Source organism: Epinephelus fuscoguttatus, linkage group LG4, assembly GCF_011397635.1.
Source record: "Epinephelus fuscoguttatus linkage group LG4, E.fuscoguttatus.final_Chr_v1".
In the NCBI taxonomy this organism is placed as follows: Eukaryota; Metazoa; Chordata; class Actinopteri; order Perciformes; family Serranidae; genus Epinephelus; species Epinephelus fuscoguttatus.
In genome coordinates, this window is record NC_064755.1 from 19,908,835 (window position 1) to 19,928,364 (window position 19,530).

The following is a 19,530-nucleotide window of genomic DNA, read 5'->3' on the forward strand; positions in this document are numbered from 1 at the left end:
ATATTTTTGTAGTGAAGGAAAAGAATACTACTTACAAGCTAGTCACTCGTACACTTCTTTTTTTTTTTTCTTTCTGGCGTGAAATGACTGACAGTCACCATTCAGCACCCACTCCGTAGTGTTTCAGCACACAATGATATGATTGACTTGTGTAGACGAGCTTGTAGAGCCAGTCAGTCAGACATTGTCAGGCGCACAGCGGTGAGCTAACATGTAATGAGTGGGCAGGTCCGTGGCTCTTTAGCGCTCTGATTAAACAATAGATCCTCACTCGAAAGTCTGCTTGCCACTTCACATGCAGACAGAGATGTCCTGCTGTACAGAGATCAACATGCCCGGAAGCTGAATAACAGACTACGCCTCGAGCTTTTTTCATACACTTGATATTTCTTTGATAATCACACAAACACACTGATTGGTGCATGTGAATTGTAACAATTCCCTCGCGCTCATTAGGTCATTACGATGTTTGAAGCCACATTTTTCACAAAAACTGCAGCTGCTGCAAAACACTGCTAAAAAATGACCTCCCTGGGTAATAAGTCCCATTTTAACCCCCGAGTACATATATTGTTCACGAGGGAGCCGTCAACTCTCCATCAACTGCTGCCATTTATACAAGCTAGTTAGCAGTAAAACAATGTAGTTTAACCTCTTGATAGCAATGATAATAATTTAATTGCATTTGTGATGTATTACACCCTGCCATATGTTGTGCCAAAGTCCTTGTGTAAGGGCATATCCGTCAGTGAAAAATAAGACCTGTCAGGCTCGTTGATTACTTGTTTAAAAATCACTTTAATGCTTGTAGTTGTTGACAGCGCGGGTCATGTGAGAAATGATTTGTTAGGAGGCAACACTGTTTATTCCTCATCGTCTTCTCTGTTGTTGTTGTTGTTGTTGTTGTTGCTGCTGTTGTTGTGCATTTTGCTCTTTGACGTTGTTAATCCTGAGCTAGTAAAAAAAGAGACAGATATTTGGGAAGAAAAGAAGACAGCAGCAAGCCTCTGCTAAAATGTTTTAGAGTGAACAAAACTGCGAATTAGTGGGTGGGTAATGTATCACAGAGCTACACAGAGTCTAATCAGGATCCCAGCTGGAGGCGTAGCGGTGCTCTGACCCTGTGAAACGACTCTGTCCTCTGCCTCATCATCGGGGGAGGTTGGGAGATCAAAAGGAAGTAAAATTTTTTTTCCGGCTCTTCCAAAACAATTCTGCGGCTGTAATTAGCTTTGTTCTGATAACATTCACACAGCACGTCCCAGAGATGGGTGTGAAACTGTACACCTCCTAATCAGATATCTGCACTGTAATCAGGAGACAATCTTAATGACCTGTGTTAAATGCCAAGCGCTCATTCTGCTTCATCCATTCTCAGTCTGATCACACTGATTCAATCCCTGAAGTCAATGAAACAAATTAAATCCATTTCACTAACGATTACCTTTTTTTCCTTTTTTGCCTGAAATGATGTAAAGCTGGAAAGGTTTCAATTCAGGCTTTTCATTGTCTTCTGAAAGACAGAATCTGGGGTTGATAAAGCACATTTTTTGGGGGGGCTTTTTTGTTTGTGAAGTGCTGCTGTATGAAACATCAAGACAAAGCTCTATAGGGAATCTGTCTGCTCTCTGAAACTCAAGACTGGCTGAAGGTATTAATGAGAGACTTGGTGAATAATTCATGCACATTGATAACGTCTCATATCTCATTTGAATGGACAGTGTCAAGGTACAGTTAGTTTCAGACAGGTCTTTGTGTTTGTCCTCAGGTTTCACTTCAGTTGCTTTTGATTAGAAGCGCCTTGATCCTGTAACCCTGTAGGCTGTGCACCAGGTGAAAAGATTTCCAATATGGTTTTTTTCTCCAGAAATTGAGTGGAGGTGAAAAGAGGAGCTCTCTGAAGTGGTTGTGTTTAAGGAGAATTGTGAAAGTACAGTATATTCTCAGTACTCACTATTGCACTCAATGGTACAAAATCTGTACACGCTGTGATGTAGTATAGAACATTTGTCCTTCAGAAAATTGGCTAGAAAAATATATTTTCTTCTTCTTGGTTTTCAATCAAAGCATTTTTTGATAACATTGACAATTTGCCACAAAATAAGCAACAATCAAAGTTTAAGGAACAATGTCTGCATGTCTTTGGAATGTGGGAGGAAACCGGAGTACCCAGAGAAAACCCACGCTGACACAGAGAGAACATGCGTACTCTGCACAGAAGGGCTCCCCCACCCTGGGTTTGATCCATGAGGCAACAATGCTAACCACTCCATCAACGTGCTGCCCTGTCCTGCTAATCTGTGCTCACCTGTTTTCTCTGATAGCTTCATGTATGCTCACCTAAATTTTGATCCAGAGATTCAGGAGGTTTTTACTGGGAACTGAATTATTAACAGAGATGTCTTCTTTTCCAAAACAAATTGATCCGCTGATTTAAACCGGTAAAAATGCTGAATAAAGCAGTTATGCGTTAAAATGTAAGTGATTTTCCAACACTGCTTGATGTGGAAAGGCTGCTAACTATAGCCCTTTTTAAACAGGAATTGTGCAAATTTGCAGGAAAGCCCAGTCAGTCTTCGTTCAGCATTGGCAGTATAAAAACAAAATCGGGAAGTGCGGCAAAATGCCGCATGCCTTCTTTTGTGTATACAGAATGCGCCTTTTTGGGGCAAAGGGTGGCGTGAGCAAGTAACAAAACGTGTGGCTCAGCGTGTAACGTAAACAGTGACGCGGGAGGGAAGCCGCGGCTGGTCAGTCTTTTGGCGATTCTCTCGTAAGTCGGCCCGTTCTTCACCGTTCCCGTCATTTGACGGTTAATGGCTTCTTCATTTGCGAGGGTAAGGAGGGCACACATTTCCTTGTCTCCGCAGTTGCTCATCTTTACAGTGTCTGTCAGGTTTGCGTTTCCCTCTTGCTACTAGCTGCTCGCTAATTCCTGCTATCAGCTGTTTCCTGTTTATCCACCATCAGTGGGTCACACGTGCGGTGTCATCAACAGCTCCTCCCACAAGTCTTCAACAGCCCCTCCCGTTGCAGAAGGTCGCCTCGGTCTTTTTAAACTAAAAGGGTTCCGCCCATATGACTACCCAACGAGGCAGAACATTAGGCAATTCATATCAGCTTGCCAATCCGGCTCTGTGTGTCTAAACACTCACAGCTTGCCGGCAGAACGGCCCAACATTTGCGGAAAATCTGGCAGTGTAAAAGGGGCTTATGGTGGCCAATGCAAACACACAAATGGCCCTGTTTGGTTTGTCTCTTCTGGGCTACTGTAGAAAAATGGTGATGCAACATGGTGATCTCTATAGACAAGGGCCCGCTCCCTCTGTTGATATAAACAGCTCACTTTAAGTTAACAAAAACAAAAATTCTTATTTTCAGGTGATTATACACTAACATAGAAAGATTTTATTATATTCCATATATTTGCCAGTATATCTCCTTAAATCCTACACACTGGACCTGTAAAGTCCCTAGTTAGTATATATTGAGAGTTTAACACTCGTCTTAAAACCTCAGCGAATTTGCTCCATCAGGACTGTGTAGGTGTGTTTGATCAGATTTGACTGACAGTGCTGGCAAACAACCCCACAGCTGTCATCAGATTCTGATTCAAATGTTGCTAAACCCTGATTGGAGCACGGACGTACCGAGCATCACCTTTTTTTTCTTTTAAAAAACGGAAACACAAATATGGAAATCTCTCTTATGAAACAACCCAGACTCTTCCAACTGTGGCAGAACATAGTGTGTAATTGAAGGTCCCCATCGCTCATTGTAAGACACTGATTAAAAAAACATGTTTTCAAGGCCTTTAAACATTAAAATGCAAATGGGAGTCGTTGGAAAAAAACACAAAAGCCAAACATTTTTTGCCATGTAATCATCAAGTGAGAAATTCACTTGCTCTACACGCGCTACACTTTTCGTTTGTGCGCATGATTGCAGTACTCCAACTTTGATAGAGCACAGGTACAAAGCAGTGAAGTTTTTACACTTGAAAATGCTTGTTGGTGCTTATTGTGCTGTGTGTGAAAGAAATCTACCTTGTCCTCGATACTTCTAATTGCAAGTAATGTTCACCATGAAGGTCGTCGCTCTCTGCGTTGTTATAAGAAGTCTTGAATTCTAAAACTGCTCTAATGAATAGCCTTTTCACACAGTAAGGCGTATCAGGCTCTGTGGCACTTATTGTTATATGACTGTGACACAAGTCTGCCGCAGTCACAAAAGGGCCACTGGGTTTATGCTTTTTCTTTTGACTGTGGTGTATTTTTAGCAACACTTCAGCTACAGTAATGTTTAAAGGCCCAGCTCGGTTCAGGAAGTTACAAACAATTGCTGCTTTTTTTCGCTGTCAGTATTTGGTTGAGTTATTGTGACGCTCCTGCTTGATGTGTAAATTGTTGGGGGGTTTTGTAATCTTCCTCCTTCCTCTGTGACTTTGTCTCTTCCCAGACATGGAACTCGATGCGCAGGAGAAGTTGCAGCGGCAGCCAACAACGGTGTGTGTGGTGTAGGTGTGGCCTATAATGCTAAAATTGGAGGTGAGTGAAGCACACAACCGGGGTTTTTAATTAGGAACAGTGTTTAATTAGAAATAATATTAATTTAAATGAGTTTAATAGTGTTTTAATTAGAAATAATATGCACAGTAGTGTTCACATTCAAACTAATTAACGTAGAAGTGAATTTGTTTCAGCTAGGCTCCATTTAGCTCTTCACCTAAAGAACTGTGACTGTCTTCACATTTAGTTGTAGGCCCAGTAATAGATTTTAAAGTTGTTATCCTTAATGTTTTTCTTTTCTCTTTTTTTTCTGGACCATTGACTGTCTTTTATCCACTGATTGACCCCCTGTTGTTCAGCTGCACGAGTGAAAGTGTGCTGCAGAGACAGACGAGAGCTCGCAGGGAATTGTCTGATCTGTTGATACTGAGAAGAAAAGCTTCTGCCTTCTGCAGGTTTTCCTGTTGAAATGAGTCGACAGGGGCTTTATTTAAGGGGACCTATTGTGCTTTTCTGTTTTTTGTGTCTTATATATAGTGTTACAATGAAGGATGCTCATATTAAAATGGCCAGAGTTTGAAATTATGCTAATATATGTAAAAGTTGTCCCTGTGTGCAAAAACCTCAGGTTACCTAGTCTTCAGAACACTCTGTTTCCAAATGCTTTTTCTTTTCTCTGACATCTTTATATTGTCATCTGCTCCAGGCACACTGCTGCAAGTGTTTACATAGCATAGCCTACGCTAAATTAAGCTACATGCTAATGTCCAGGAAACATGTAAACTCAGTTGCTGATCATATTCTTGCTGGAACAAATTAGTTTGTGTTAAAAAGCTTTTATTAGTGATTTTTCATGGTAGAGAGTCCCATTATTCTCCATTACAGTTGTTCCCCAGCTGCAAGTACCCTGCTAATGTACTGTGGCTACATGCTAGCATCAGGGAAACATGTAATCTTGGTTGCCAGTGTTGTTAAATGTCTGCTTGATTTCAGATCATATTCCTGCTGGAACACGTCCGGCTGTGTTTAGAAGCTTGTGACTTTATTCTCGTTATTCTCGGTTACCGTCATTCCTCGCCGCAATGACAGTGCAGAGGTGCCGAGATACAGAAGACCTGGAAGCGCTGAACAATCAGAGCAGACTGGGCTTTTTTGAGAGGGGGGCTTAAATAGACAGGTGCTAAAAGCGTGTCAAACACAGGGTGAATACAGATGTTCCAGCACAGACAGTATGAGGAAAAAAATGAAGTGTTTTTGACCATTAAAGCATGTAAATATGTTCTGGAAATGAGAATAATAAGTCCCCTTTAAGGCTACTAGAACAATGCAGAGACATGTAGATTTCAGATTCAAGTTTTTGACAATCTTTTTTTATGCAAATATAATAACTCACTCTACCTTAATTTGGCAGATGGCCTGAAACTCCATTCTTTCTTCCACCCATTAGATAAAAAGCAAGTTCAATTTTTTAAGTGTTTTGTTGGGTCTTTTGTGATGCCTAAATTTAGCATTATGTTGATGCCAAGAAAACTGACTTCACAACCCAGCGGACGTCTTCTCACACCACGTGTAAATCACCTGCTTAAAACGCTGGTCAAAATAAGACTCTTAGGACGGGCTGTTGTTTGAACAGTAATAAAGCTGTCAGCATGTGTGGATATACATTAAGAGAGAAGGTTTTATTTTGAAGTGGTTCATTTAAATCAAACCTGTGATCGCAAATTTAGTCTGAAAGGTTGTTGTTGTTTTTTTTGTCACCTAATAATGGTCGCACTTGATAAAGAATTCCAAGGAGGCTCTTAGTAACTTTTGTCACCAAACAATCTATCAGTGACATGATGGCAGCCAACAAGACTCAGCGGAGCCCACCGAGCCCTGAGCAGTCCCGTTCACAGATGTTACTCATAACTCTCCTTCTTTGTCTTCATTACCATTCGTCTCCTGACGGTGCCGTGCGTTGGCCCCGTTCTCGTAAATTACTCCTCTGTGAATCTGCTCACGTCAAGGGGTCAGTGGATTGTTTATAAACAGCTGTGATTTGCTCCCAAATACCAGTGGTGTGTGTGTGCGTGTTTGTTTGTGTGTGCACGCAAGCAGTCAGGTTCATGGGAGAAGCCTACATGTTTGTATCCTTACTGTGCAATGATTAGTGTTTAGTGTTTAGAACCTGTAATTGACCCCACTTGGCTCACTCTGTTTCCTTCCACCTACTTTACCCATCCCCCCCCCCCCACCCCCACCACCACACACACACACATATAGCTGCAGTCTTACCTGCTACCTCTAACTTGCTGGGGTTGCAGGGAACTCACACAGCAGTGTCTTAATAAGGAAGCGTTGAGCTGCAGGAAGTTGATGAGAATTGTTACGACAGTGATTATCATTACCGCTGCAATACAGGCCGTGCATAATGATCAACCGAGCAAACATTGTTCTTTATGACACATGCTTGGTTCAGTTAAGTATGTTTTTGTTTTTTTTTTTTTCAGGCTGCTCAATATTCAAACTTGCGTTATGCTGAATCCCCACGCCAACAGAGTAATTACTGCTTTGGCTACATCCCTTCTGGCATGTGTTTGTGCCTCCAGGGCCAGGCAGGTTGTCTAGAATAGATTATTGAAGTCTTAATGTGGACGTCGTCAGTCGCTCTGTGGCTCTTGAGGTCTGGGTCTTCCTCTCCCAGTAATGGACCTCATTTGAGGGTGGTTCATTTTTACGCCTCTCTACAGCCATTAATGTTGCGAGGAATGATCTGAGGCTGCTCACTTCAAAGGCTCAGACAGGGTTGCGTTCAGGTATGATGAAAGGTGACATTCAGTGCTACCCTGTGGACATAGCAGGCTCTGTAAACTCTCAGCTCATTTATATCTGTGCGTATATGCACCTTTCTCTCTCCTGCAGTCTGTTAGTTTTGTCTACTTGTCCTTTCTTTGTGTTTTGCTGGGGTCAGGAGGCGGCCTTTCTTGGTTTAACAACCAGCTGGGTATTTGTTTATGCGATGGTAAAATAATGTAGTATCCATCGGAGCAGCATCTGTGGGTGAAAGCTTTGTACACTAACTCATTAAAACTGGAACTCTGTGAAGTCTTTTGGTTTTTCCTGTGAAGTCTTTTGTTTCTCCTGTTTTTCTGTTTTTGTTTTGTTTTGTGTTTTTGTGGCAGAAGATAAAATGGGAATTTTCGGTTCGGCCGATTTCTTTCAGTCTTTTCATGATAAGTTTTCTCTTTTTGTCATCTCACGCTGTTTTTTTCCTCAGGATTTGACACCTCCCCACCCATCTGAAGCTAAAATTCTTACGCTCACTTTCTCTTCACCATCTGTCATTCTGTCACTCTCTCCTCGCCACTTTTCACATCTCTAGTCTGGTAACCTAATCTGCACTGCATTGCCTGTTCCTTTCACAGGAGTTCGCATGTTGGATGGGGAGGTGACAGACGTGGTGGAGGCTCACTCCCTGAGCCTCAACCCACAGCACATCCACATTTATAGTGCCAGCTGGGGCCCAGAGGACGATGGCAAGTCACTGGACGGCCCTGCCAAGCTGGCCAAGGAGGCTTTCCTCCAGGGAATCACCAAGGTCAGTCAGAGCAGACGCTCAGACTTTTAATCTACTAATATCATCTCTGTTTCTTTCTTCTCACATCACCATCAAACTCACATCAGCTCTTTAAAGGTTTGACATAGGTTTGCACTTTTGGGAAATACGCTATTCCCTTCCTTTTCTTGCAGAGAAATAGATGAGAAGATCGATACCACACTCATGTCAATATGGCAAATATGAAGCTGAAGCCAGCAGATTATTAGCTGAGCTGAAACTGACAGTAGGATGAAACATATAGCCTGGATCTGTCCAGATGTAACAAATTCTGCCTACTAGCACCTCTAATGCTCACCTATTTACATATTATATCTTGCTTCTCTAATCTGCGCAAAACCAAAAGTGTAATAACAACATTATTTTGTTTGCCATTCAAGTGTTGAAGACACTTTCTTATTCAGACAGTGTTTCCCAGACCATTGCCCTCCACAGCTGGGGTTAAGGCACAGGATGAATTATGGTTGGGCATCACAGAGGTAACTGCTTGGGGTAAAGGTAGTTGTTTTCAAACAGTGGGACATGCCACGCTAGGGGGGCATAGACCCACTGCAGGTGGGGTGTGGATGTCCAGGGTAAAAATATAGAGTGAAACAAAGTTGAATGATATGATTTATTTAGGGAAAATAAATAAAAAAGAGTTTGCTGATGCTGTCATGCTGCCCTTAATTTCTCTAAACTTCAAAATAGTGGGGGGCGTGAACATTTTCTGGCCTCTGAAAAGGGGAATGACAGAAAAAGTTTGAGAACCACAGGGTTAAGCAGAGCAGAAAATGACAGTTTGGGTCTAGGGGTGCACGTTATACCAGTATTGGTAATAACCATGATATTTATAAATTAAATATTGATATCATGTTAATTATACACATATAATAATATCATGTAAATAATCCAGCACCTTTTAAATAGTATCTGTTTCTTCCCAGTCTTGCTTTGTCTTCCCCTCCAGCACCATCTGGTTTCCTTTCCACTATCCATTAAAGGTCCCATATTGTGCTCATATTCAGGTTCATACTTGTGTTTTGGGTTTCTACCAGAACATTTTACATGCTTTAATGTTTAAAAAAAAAACATTATTTTTTCTCATACTGTCTGCCTGAAATCATACTCATATCGATACTTGTAATCACCTTCTGTCTGAAATGCTCAGTTTTTCTATCTCAATGGGCCGTTACACTGGAATTACATCACTAAGCAACAGCTTGGGTCCATGTTTGCTTTGTGTCAGCTGAGTTCATTCAGATTCACTGCAAAACATTCAAACAGGAAATACAAAAGGACCCATTTCAAATGTTTCTGTTTGAAATGGTTTCTAGAGTGTACTTGTGACATCACAAATTCACAGAAATCCTGACAGCTGGTTAAAAAGGCACAGTTTCTGAATATGAATTGTGTGCATTTCTCTGTGGATTTAGCATTTCGATACTTTCATAGTATTTATATTGCACCTGTACATGCATTTTCTATAGATATCGCAGTATGCGCGCTATCATTAAAACTCTTGGTCTTGGCACTCATTTAGTGAAAATCTTATAGTGTGCCAGCTCTAGCTTGGAGTTAGGGATATGTTTGGGCTCAGGTTCAGTTTGGGGAAAACACAAATCGATTGGGACACACACTCACCAGTATCTTCCTGATGGTAGCCTGATAACTGGTCCCAGCCAAGAAATAGTCTGACTCATAACTCCTTTACAAGTCAGTTTATGTACAGATTAAACAAACAAGCTGTAACATGAGTTATGGAGCTTCACAGATGTTGGTAGGTGGATTTCATAACTTAAGACAGAGCTACATGTTTCCAGTCTTTATGCTAAGATAAGCCAAACAGCTGCTAGCTAATGTTTACCATACAGATGCTATTGCTCTTCTTATCTAAACCTCAGCAAGTAAGCAAATACTTGAATTGAATTTATTCCTTTTAAGCAACATATGGAGTGATGTCTGTGGCGAATCTCTCTCTGGGGTATACTGTAGGAAAGGACAAACTCAAGGTGAGTCTGTTAATTGCCCTCTGACTAGCCTTTTAGGGTTGGGTAGAGTAAGACATTAAAAAGTATGACATATTATCTTAGCCTAATGTCATCATTTCTCATGTGTCAGCATGCTGCATCAAAAGGCATCAGCGGAGCGGACTAATGATAAATGTGAGATGGGAGGGGGAAGAATCAAAGCAGCGCTCACTGATACAGAACAATAGTTGGATTCAAAGACCGCAGTAATTGGCGTATAAATGAATGAAACTGCATATTTTCTGTGAAAAAAGAATGATTCATATGCCACATCCCAAAATATGAAATGCTCCACATATCACGGTGTGTTAGTGAGGAGAAATTGCCTGACAGCAGCACAACAGGACCTTTCTGGTTCAGCGTGTGTTCTGTTGGCAGTGAGATAACCCCTGGCACTGAAGTGTTATCATCTGGCCTCTGTAACCTGCAGCAAAGGCACCATCGGGTCATAAATTGGGCTGGAAGGTTTAGGAGTATTAGCTGCAGCTTCAAGACTCTTGTGTTATGATACGGTGGGATTCAGACAGCATCACACACACTCGGCATGAGGGAAAATTTCCCTCAAATTTGTGGTAATTTGTGAGACGGAGATGTAGGAATCCATTAGGAAAACTAAATGGATAATCCTATTTAAAAAACTTAAGCTCATTTGAAGTCTGTGTTCAGGTGAAATTGAGGTCCCTTTGTACACTTATACGCTCAAAATGTGATTAACCGAGCCAGAATAAACAGTGTTGCAACAACTGTGATAAGGAGGCAAAGATTACTGTGTCTTTGTATTTGTCGGGATTGCGAAGCCAAAATGGTGGAACTGATTATGTGACAGGACTTTTATTTTTTTAGCAGCCAGGCCAGAGAGCAGAACAGACAATCACGATCTTTAACAGCCAGAGTAGCGAAAGATTCCTGCAGCTTTCTCCATCAATCTTTTTTTTTTTTTTTTTTTTTAATGTCACTTTTTTGTAGTTTTGTGCATCTGCGGGTGACCGAGAGGGAGGGAGGAAGAAACGGTGCAGGACTGTGTTCTCCCACCTTATTAATGTCTTGCTTGCCGACAACTGTTTCATTATTCCTGCTCTCTGTATGTCAGATTTAAGAGAGGTCCCTTCACTTCCTTTGATCTGTTTCTTCACCATATGTATTTCTCGGTTTATTGTTTTGTTCTCTGAAAAGAATATTTTATTCGCCCACTTGGTTCAAACTGCATGTGGACAAAGAGGAGTTTTAATCTTTCAGCTCCATGCTGAACGTCCGTGTTGAGGTTGCTGCTTTCACACTCTTATAAAAGGTTTTATTTTTATTGTTTAATTAACTTTTGAATGACAGGGTGTGATTAACGCTGAATTGAAATGAGGGTTTGTCAGTAAATTGTGATGATAATGATACCTTTATTTATTTAGCACTTTAAGAAAAAACACTTAAAAAGCACTTCACAGAAGAAAAAAATCAAAGGCTGAGAGATAATAAGGTCTAACAAAGAAGAAAAAGTACTTGCTAAATATATTGTTTAGAGGAGGAAGAAAGGCTTAATTAAACATGACAGGAAAAGTAAATCTAATTAAAAGCCAATTTAAAAAATGTGTCTGTATGGCTTTAACAAAAGGGACACTGAGGTTGCTCTTCACCCGGAGGCTATTTCAGAGCTGACTGCAATCCCTTTTTGCCCTTTGCCTCCAGCCCGAACCCTGGGGACAACAGCAGGTCTGCAGACTTCTGCAGGCTTCTATCAGATATGTACTGAGTGAAAGGAGGTCGACAGTGTAGGAAGGGTTGAGACCAACCAGTGCCTCATAAAATAAGCACTCAAACTTTAAAATCAATTCTAAAGGTCATAGGTAACTTGTGCAGGGAGGCCAAAAAACTGAAGAAAATGTGCAAACATTTCCTACAACTCGTGAACACCCCTGGCAGCTGTACATTGTACAAGCTGAAGGCAATCCATTGATTTCTGGGGCATTTCAGCGATTAAAGAGTTGCAGTAATCTAATCAGCTGGAGACAAATGCGTAAAAAAGGATTTGTATGTCTTGGAACAAAAGTAGCAATCTAATCTTAGCAATGCTCCTGAGTTGACAAATGACACCCTTTGTTACTGAAATGCTTCAAGCCGTCTGTTGGCACGTCCAGTCCCAGCTGCACTAAATGCCCGTCTCATACAGCATGTGTACTTTAGGAGCGTATAGTCTCGCTGCCAGATATCATGTTGTCATTTATCATGCCCTTAAATTATATTCAGCTTGAGTAGATTTTGTAATTACATTTCTTCTGTTTGTTATCTGATGTTCTGCCGCAATAAGTCGCCTGACATTATGATGTATTAATAAGAGTTGTGCCTACAGCGGTTCACTGCTTCTGAGCGAAAGCACATAAGTGACAAGGCGTTTAAGCAGTGAGACAAACGTCTTTGTCAAAGGCAATTTTTCACACTTCAACCAGCGCTTGTTAGCCTCTTTCTCTAAACCCATTCCGTGCGTTTCTTTATGAATGTATATGTGTTTCTATATATCACAGGGACGTGGCGGACAAGGCTCCATCTTTGTGTGGGCCTCGGGTAACGGCGGCAGGGAGCAAGACAGCTGCAACTGTGACGGCTACACCAACAGCATTTACACCCTCTCCATCAGCAGCACCACGCAGTCCGGCAACGTGCCGTGGTACAGCGAGCCCTGCTCCTCCACCCTCGCTACCACCTTCAGCTCTGGAAACCCGGGGGAGAAACAGATAGTGGGTGTACATACACACACACACTCACACACTCACACTTTGAACATCTTAGATTTCATGTAGGATTGTTTTTGTACTTTGAATCTCTAGCGCACTGTAAATGTCAGCATTGCAAAAATAAACATGCACCTCATACTTTGCATTGGCCTGTTCAGTCAGCCAAAAGTCGACGCATCCACGATGAACCCTTTTGGAGTGTACATGCACATTAATGTCGTCTCTGGCAAATCAAAAGCAGGCATCGGACTGTCAAAATCAGAGTGAATGATGTGTAACATACAGTGAGCAAAGCTAACAAACACTGAGAGATGCCACATGCTTCCTTCAAGCTGCTTGTCAACTGAAGAAAGGCTCGCCTCAGGGACACAGAATCACATAAAACAACCATAAATCTACCATTCCCTCCAAAATACACCAGAGGCACGCTGCAGGCGAGCAAACACAACTCATCAAATGGATGAAATTGAAGTCATTTTAAAATTTACGGCAGCTGCTGTATTGTTGCTTTAGCAGTCAGAAGCTGTCATTTGTTGTGTCAGTGAGTTCATACAGCTGTCATTTATCCAAAACTAGGATTTATGTTCACTTTGTTCGATCTTATGTTTGGTACATTGGTGTCTAGACTGTTTATTACAAGCAGACCAGGATCAAGCTTTCAAATGTGGACTCACAAATACCTCATTTAGTGGATAGATTTGGTCATCTGACATCTCTTGAGGCACTGGGTATATTTTACGGGGTGTTTAGAAGATGCTAGGTTTATAGCTTGTCTGCAAATGTAAAAATATAATCAGTGTTGGGCTGCAACTGACTTTTTTCATTATTGTTATTCTAGCCTTAGTATAAAATGTCAGAATATAGTAAAAAAAAAATTGCCCATCACATGTTCCTGCGGGGGGTGGCACGGTGGTGTGGTGGTTAGCACTCTCGCCTCACAGCAAGAGGGTTGCCGGTTCGATCCCGGGCGTGGGAGCCCTTCTGTGTTCTCTCTGGGCACTCCGGCTTCCACAGTCCGAAGACATGCAGATTGGGGACTAGGTTAATTGATAACTCTAAATTGTCCATAGGTGTGAATGTGAGTGTGAATGGTTGTTTGTCTCTATGTGTCAGCCCTGCGATAGTCTGGCGACCTGTCCAGGGTGTACCCTGCCTCTCTCGATGTCAGCTGGGATAGGCTCCAGCCCCCCCGCGACCCTTAAGAGGATAAGCGGTTACGAAAATGGACAGATGGATGTCCCTAGGGATCAGTTGTTCAGAAGTAAACTGATCGGATTTCAGATTGAATCTAATATTGAAAATAGTTTGTTTAAAAGAAAAAAAGGATTTGGAAATCTGATTAGAATATGTAATCTAGTCACATAGTCCAGGCAAAATAGCCTTTTACGACAGACTAATTGTAAGAGATTTTTTTTCATCCTACATCATTTCTATGAGGTGTCCAGAACAACATACTAAAAGTCCTAAGAAATCCTAGTTGCGGAAATATGTTTAATTCTAATCAATCCTAGATGTGTGCCAATATAGCCGTACAACAATACACCCAAATGGGCTTATTTTTTTTCCTTTTACTCCTATCACAGTGAAACTTTCCAGAATGAAAGTAAACATGAAAAGTAACATTTTTTGTATTACAAGTTTTTTTGAAAATGAATTTGAATATGCAAATGAGCTCAAAACTCATTAAAATATGGCCGAAAATACCCCCCAAAAGGCTTATTTTTCCCTTAACTCTTATCACAGTAAAACTTAACACAATAAAAGTATACATGAAAAGTAAATTTTTTTGTATTACAAGTTTCTTTGGAAATGAATTTATGCAAATGAGCTGTGTAAAATATGTCAGGCTATGACCCCCCCGCCCACACCTCCGCAGACAACATTCCAAATATAGAATAAATCACAGATGATAATGTGGTGATAACATTTTGTGCTGGTAAATTTACAGATTGTTTGCAAGATATTGTTGGTAAGATTAGACATTGTTGGTAAAGATAGACTAACAATTGCAGGCAGTGCAACGATTAACTCACACACAGCACGTCTAGCCGAAAAACCAGACAGAGCTGACAGACGCACATTCACCAATAGCAGACAACACAATGCAGAATCCACTTTGCACCAATTTGGCTATACACAATAGCAAATAGCATCCCTGAACAGCGAGTATCATAGGGGAAAATAACAAACTGAATCAAAGTGGGAAACCTAGCCAAGTGGGGAAAAATTCAACTCAAATAAGCTACACTGAACTGATTAGACCACTTATTTATGTAGGCTAGAGACGATATTTCTGAACCATCATAACAGGTAGACAATTTAGGCTAACAGTTGACAATTTTGTCCAAAACCAGAATTACTTCACATTTTGAAGTAAGCCTAACTGTAGCCCAAACTCGACTTCTTTATTAATTCACACTACCTCTTTTTGTAACTATAAACAAGTGTTTCAGACCAGGGTTACACTTTGGGCTTCAACCCTTGTTTGGCTATGCACTGTGTATGAGAAGTAGCTAACACCTGCAAAATCTATTCACGTTGTTGGCAGGAAACCACTCTTGATCTCTCCAGAAACTCAATCTGGACATTTTAAGTTACCAACTCTTTTCTAAATTTTTGGCCCAAAACCAAAACTACTTTATCGCCTACTGACACAAACTAGTTTGCTAGCATTAGCAAATTCTATTAGGCTAATCTCATTGCTATGGGAGAGCTTCAGTAACATTTCTTACAATGATTGATCTTGATCCCAGTGATGAATCCTGCATATACTCAACATTGAGGTTCTTACAATCTCTTACAATTAGTCTGATTTTTGGGTCCAAAATGAGCTAGATTTCCTGGACTAACAGTTTTGATCTGGATTAAACCCTCAGTATGTGTTCAAAAATTTTTAGTAGGATTGGGATACCTTTGATCCAAAAACATCAGGATTATCCTGATTGGTCAAATACATAAACATTTATGTATATTTTGCACTTGATTTGTTTAATCGTCACAGCGATAGTACATAAAGTCATTATTAGGCTGCCTAAAGAGCATTTTGGTACAGTAAAAAAAATATATATATAAATAATAATTTCCTTTGGCAGCACTTATGGCGATTAGCTGTAATTGTAGTGTGTTTGAAAACCACACTAATGATTTTATTTATATCAGCTCATTTTATGAGCCCTGCAGCTGCCGAGAAGGAAGGGTTACCACAGCATGAATGTATGTTTCTGTGTGTGTGAATGTCGCCACACACACTCTCAGTTAATAATACAGCAAATGCTTTCATCAGTGAGCCATTGTGCTACCTCTTTCAGTGATAGACAGTGACATAACAGACATTTATTTATATGAATCTCTTCAAGATTATTACTTTAATTTTAACCTTCACGTACCATTTTATATTAATTACATTCACACAGTCAAAAGCAGTTTCTAACTATTACATCAACCATCTCTCTTTTAATGACCCCACACTAGCTGTTCTTTCTGCTCTACAGCTAGAAGCCTACATTGTGATATGTAGTCCCATTTAGAGCACTGGTTATCTGGATTTAGTTGTCTTGACAGTGTGCATCTGGACCAGGGTGATCCAATCCAATTTTGCTTTGAAAAACCAGCACAGAAGTAAAATGGATTAGCTGATCTTAGGTAGCAAAACACGAGATTTTAAACTCCAGATCTTTGTGATTCACACAGAATTTCTTTGAACTGTGTTTGTGATTTTTGTCACACAGTCTAAAACCCAAAAATATTCAGTTTACAAAGAAAGAAAACAGAGAAAAGCTGAAGATCCTCACATTGCAGAAGCTGGAACCAGCAAATATTTGGACTTTTTTTTTTCTCGAGAAATGACTAATCACTAATTAAATGACTGCAATCCAAAAACAATTAATGAAATATGACTGTGTTTCAGTGTTGTTTCATCCAGTCCTGATATCCAACAGTTGGCCTGTGCAGACACCTCCCTTTGTTTACTCCTCTGACACGTAGATTTCTTTCCACAGATAATGGCCATTAGTGCCACAATCTGTCAGGCCAAAAGTTGCAAACCAAGAATGTGTCCCTGACCTTCACAGCTCGCCTTGCCCTCTGGCTTCTTGTCATTTCCGACGTGTCCCCATCGCAACCCAGACAGGCCTCATTAGCTTTCTGGCATTGGCAGAGACTGAGAGCAGGGGTGTACCTGGAGTGCTAACATACTTTGTCTCACCTCCACCCGACCTAACTGCGCTGATTTGGCTGACATTCGCTGCCCCGGCTGCGACCCTCTGGCACGGATCCACAGACCTGAGACTGAACCTACCTGCATGTTCTCTCCTCCTCTTCCTCCTCCTCCTCCTCTTCACTCCTGCCGCGGCTTGCTGCAGGCAGAGCTCCCATTGTCCTCAGCCCTCCCCTGTCTAACCTCTCTCGCTGTGAACTTCACTCATGCTGAAGTGGGAAACTCAATGTGTCATATTAACTGTGTCTAACCTTCTGTATTTCTGTGCACTTCTCTCCCTTCCCCTGTCTCCAAGGTGACCACAGACCTGAGGCAAAAATGCACAGACTCGCACACAGGGACATCTGCTTCGGCCCCACTGGCTGCTGGGATCATCGCTCTCGCTCTGGAGGCCAAGTGAGTGAGAGCGACACAACCTCCTCCTCTAACAGGACTATTTTTATAGTCACCCTTGTAGCCATTACACTTTTACAGTAAACACTTTTTAGATTAAATTTTATTGTAAACTTCATTTGTTATGCTCCGCTGCACACTCGTAGGAGGCGCGCGTGTGTGTGTGCGTGCGCGCACTTGCGTCTGGGAGTCGGTGTTGGCCTAAATCCCAGCCTAGAAATTCCTTTCCTCAGCAAATTAAGCTTTTGATAATCAGTTAATTAGCCAGACAAATCAGCAGCTGCAGCCCACACAGACATCTGAATACCTGTAGGGCCAGGCAGTGAAGATTTTAACTGGAGAATGTCTCTCATTATCGCTCACTCAGGACTCCAGGTGTCAGAATCCAAGTTTCTGTCAGTAGCTCTAATGTGTTCTCCATTATGGTGGCATCTTCACTCATATCTCGCGGTGTGTTAAGTTCTCTTATCAGTCAGCCGTCCCCCATTCTGCATAATTCTCTTCATTTCCACATTAGCGTTTAGCTGACAGGTGTCAAAATCAAAGCCAGTGTTACCTCCCAGTCTAGGCTTCAGCTCAGGTATACATACTCTGCGTCCTAGGTTTATCTCTGTACTGTCACCTCTGATATCACAAGAGAAGGGCACTGACTGACAGACCTAAAGTTTGCACAGTGTAGACTATCTCTCACATTTAACACCAGCCTGCTGACAGGCAGCAGTAATAACAGGGCTGCTAGTTTATCAGACTGGGACCACACTGGAATTCACAGAGATGGAATCATTTAATAGGCAGTGTGTTTGGGCTTTCTGGTGTTTTATTATTTTATTATTTTTTCCCCTTCGCTCTTGGCTGAGGTGACATTGAGTGGATCGGGGGGGGGGGATCTTGTCCATTAATAACACATGAGAGGATGTGAGATGTGAATGCTGATGCAGAGAGCAGCGGAGGTGATGCGCAACAGTGCAATTTCGTGTTTCTATTTCTGACTGCTGTGGTGTTGCACTCAGTAAGCAGTGTGATTCATGGTTTGATTATCTTAACCCACAGACAGTCTTTTTCCTCATTGGTGACTTAAAGGCTTTTCCTCTGAATGCTTCCCTGATGTGCCTCTTAATAAATCTATATATATGTATTTAAAAAAAAAAAAAAAAAAAACGTTTTTATTGGAATGTGTGTGGAAGGTGACCTCATCCCCCAATCCCAGACCTCATTAGAAACTATCATTACAGCGAGGTCTAGACACAGTCCTCCACAGTGTTGTATCCACTGTTTTACTGTGTTCCCTGACCTTTCAGCACAATGGGTTATGATGTACCTTTAATACTGGTGTTTTACACCGGTGTTAAAACCATAATGTGAGCTCATACCTTTGTTATGGTTGACTGACATATTCCTCAAGGCTGTCCTTTACGTCTCAGTATAACACTTCAGCAGTATGGCTGTCCTCACTGTAAAGGCTCAGGTGGATCATATTTCAGGTGACTCAGACTCCTGACCTTTCCCATATCCCACAGCTCCTCACCTTTCCTCTGTCGTATTGTCACACAGCCGAGGTCAGCGAGATCTGGCTTTTCTCATAATGTGCATAATGTAGGAAGTTAATACCTTCCGCTGTTACATGACAGAAAGTCAGTGCAGTTACTCTGCTTACCTTCCTGTGTCTGTGTAGTATGAACCTGACCTGGAGGGACATGCAGCACCTGGTAGTGAGAACATCCCAGCCTGGACACCTCAGCGCCGGAGACTGGAGGACCAACGGAGTGGGACGCAGAGGTAAAGGCTGGTTGCTTCAAGTCAAGCACAGATGGTGTTACCTGCTGTCATATTTGTGTCTCTTTCCTGAGCACCTGTTGGGACATTTAGAGCACAGGGAAAGGCTTTTGTTAGCATATGCATTATACAATATATATTATAAAACTCTATTCTGTGCACAGTAAATTGATTGCTATTCTGCACACAGAAATAACCTCTCACTCAGTTTCAAACTCTCTGCTCTGTGTACTCCCAAATTCTTATAGACTTGCTCTCTCAACATCTCTGCACTGTGCGCTCTCAGGTTTGCCTGCAGGCTCAACCAACATGACAA

At 41.5% G+C, this 19,530-nt stretch overlaps 1 protein-coding gene across 1 annotated transcript in view; it reads left to right on the plus strand.

Moving 5' to 3' along the window:
* furinb (furin (paired basic amino acid cleaving enzyme) b) overlaps window positions 1–19,530 on the plus strand; it is a 96,142-nt gene that overhangs the window by 70,195 nt on the left and 6,417 nt on the right. The window contains exons 7-11 of the mRNA XM_049574245.1: window positions 4,459–4,547; window positions 7,913–8,085; window positions 12,623–12,835; window positions 17,344–17,444; window positions 19,114–19,217. Of these exons, the coding sequence (XP_049430202.1) occupies window positions 4,459–4,547; window positions 7,913–8,085; window positions 12,623–12,835; window positions 17,344–17,444; window positions 19,114–19,217 (680 nt within the window). The remainder of the gene's footprint in view (window positions 1–4,458; window positions 4,548–7,912; window positions 8,086–12,622; window positions 12,836–17,343; window positions 17,445–19,113; window positions 19,218–19,530) is intronic.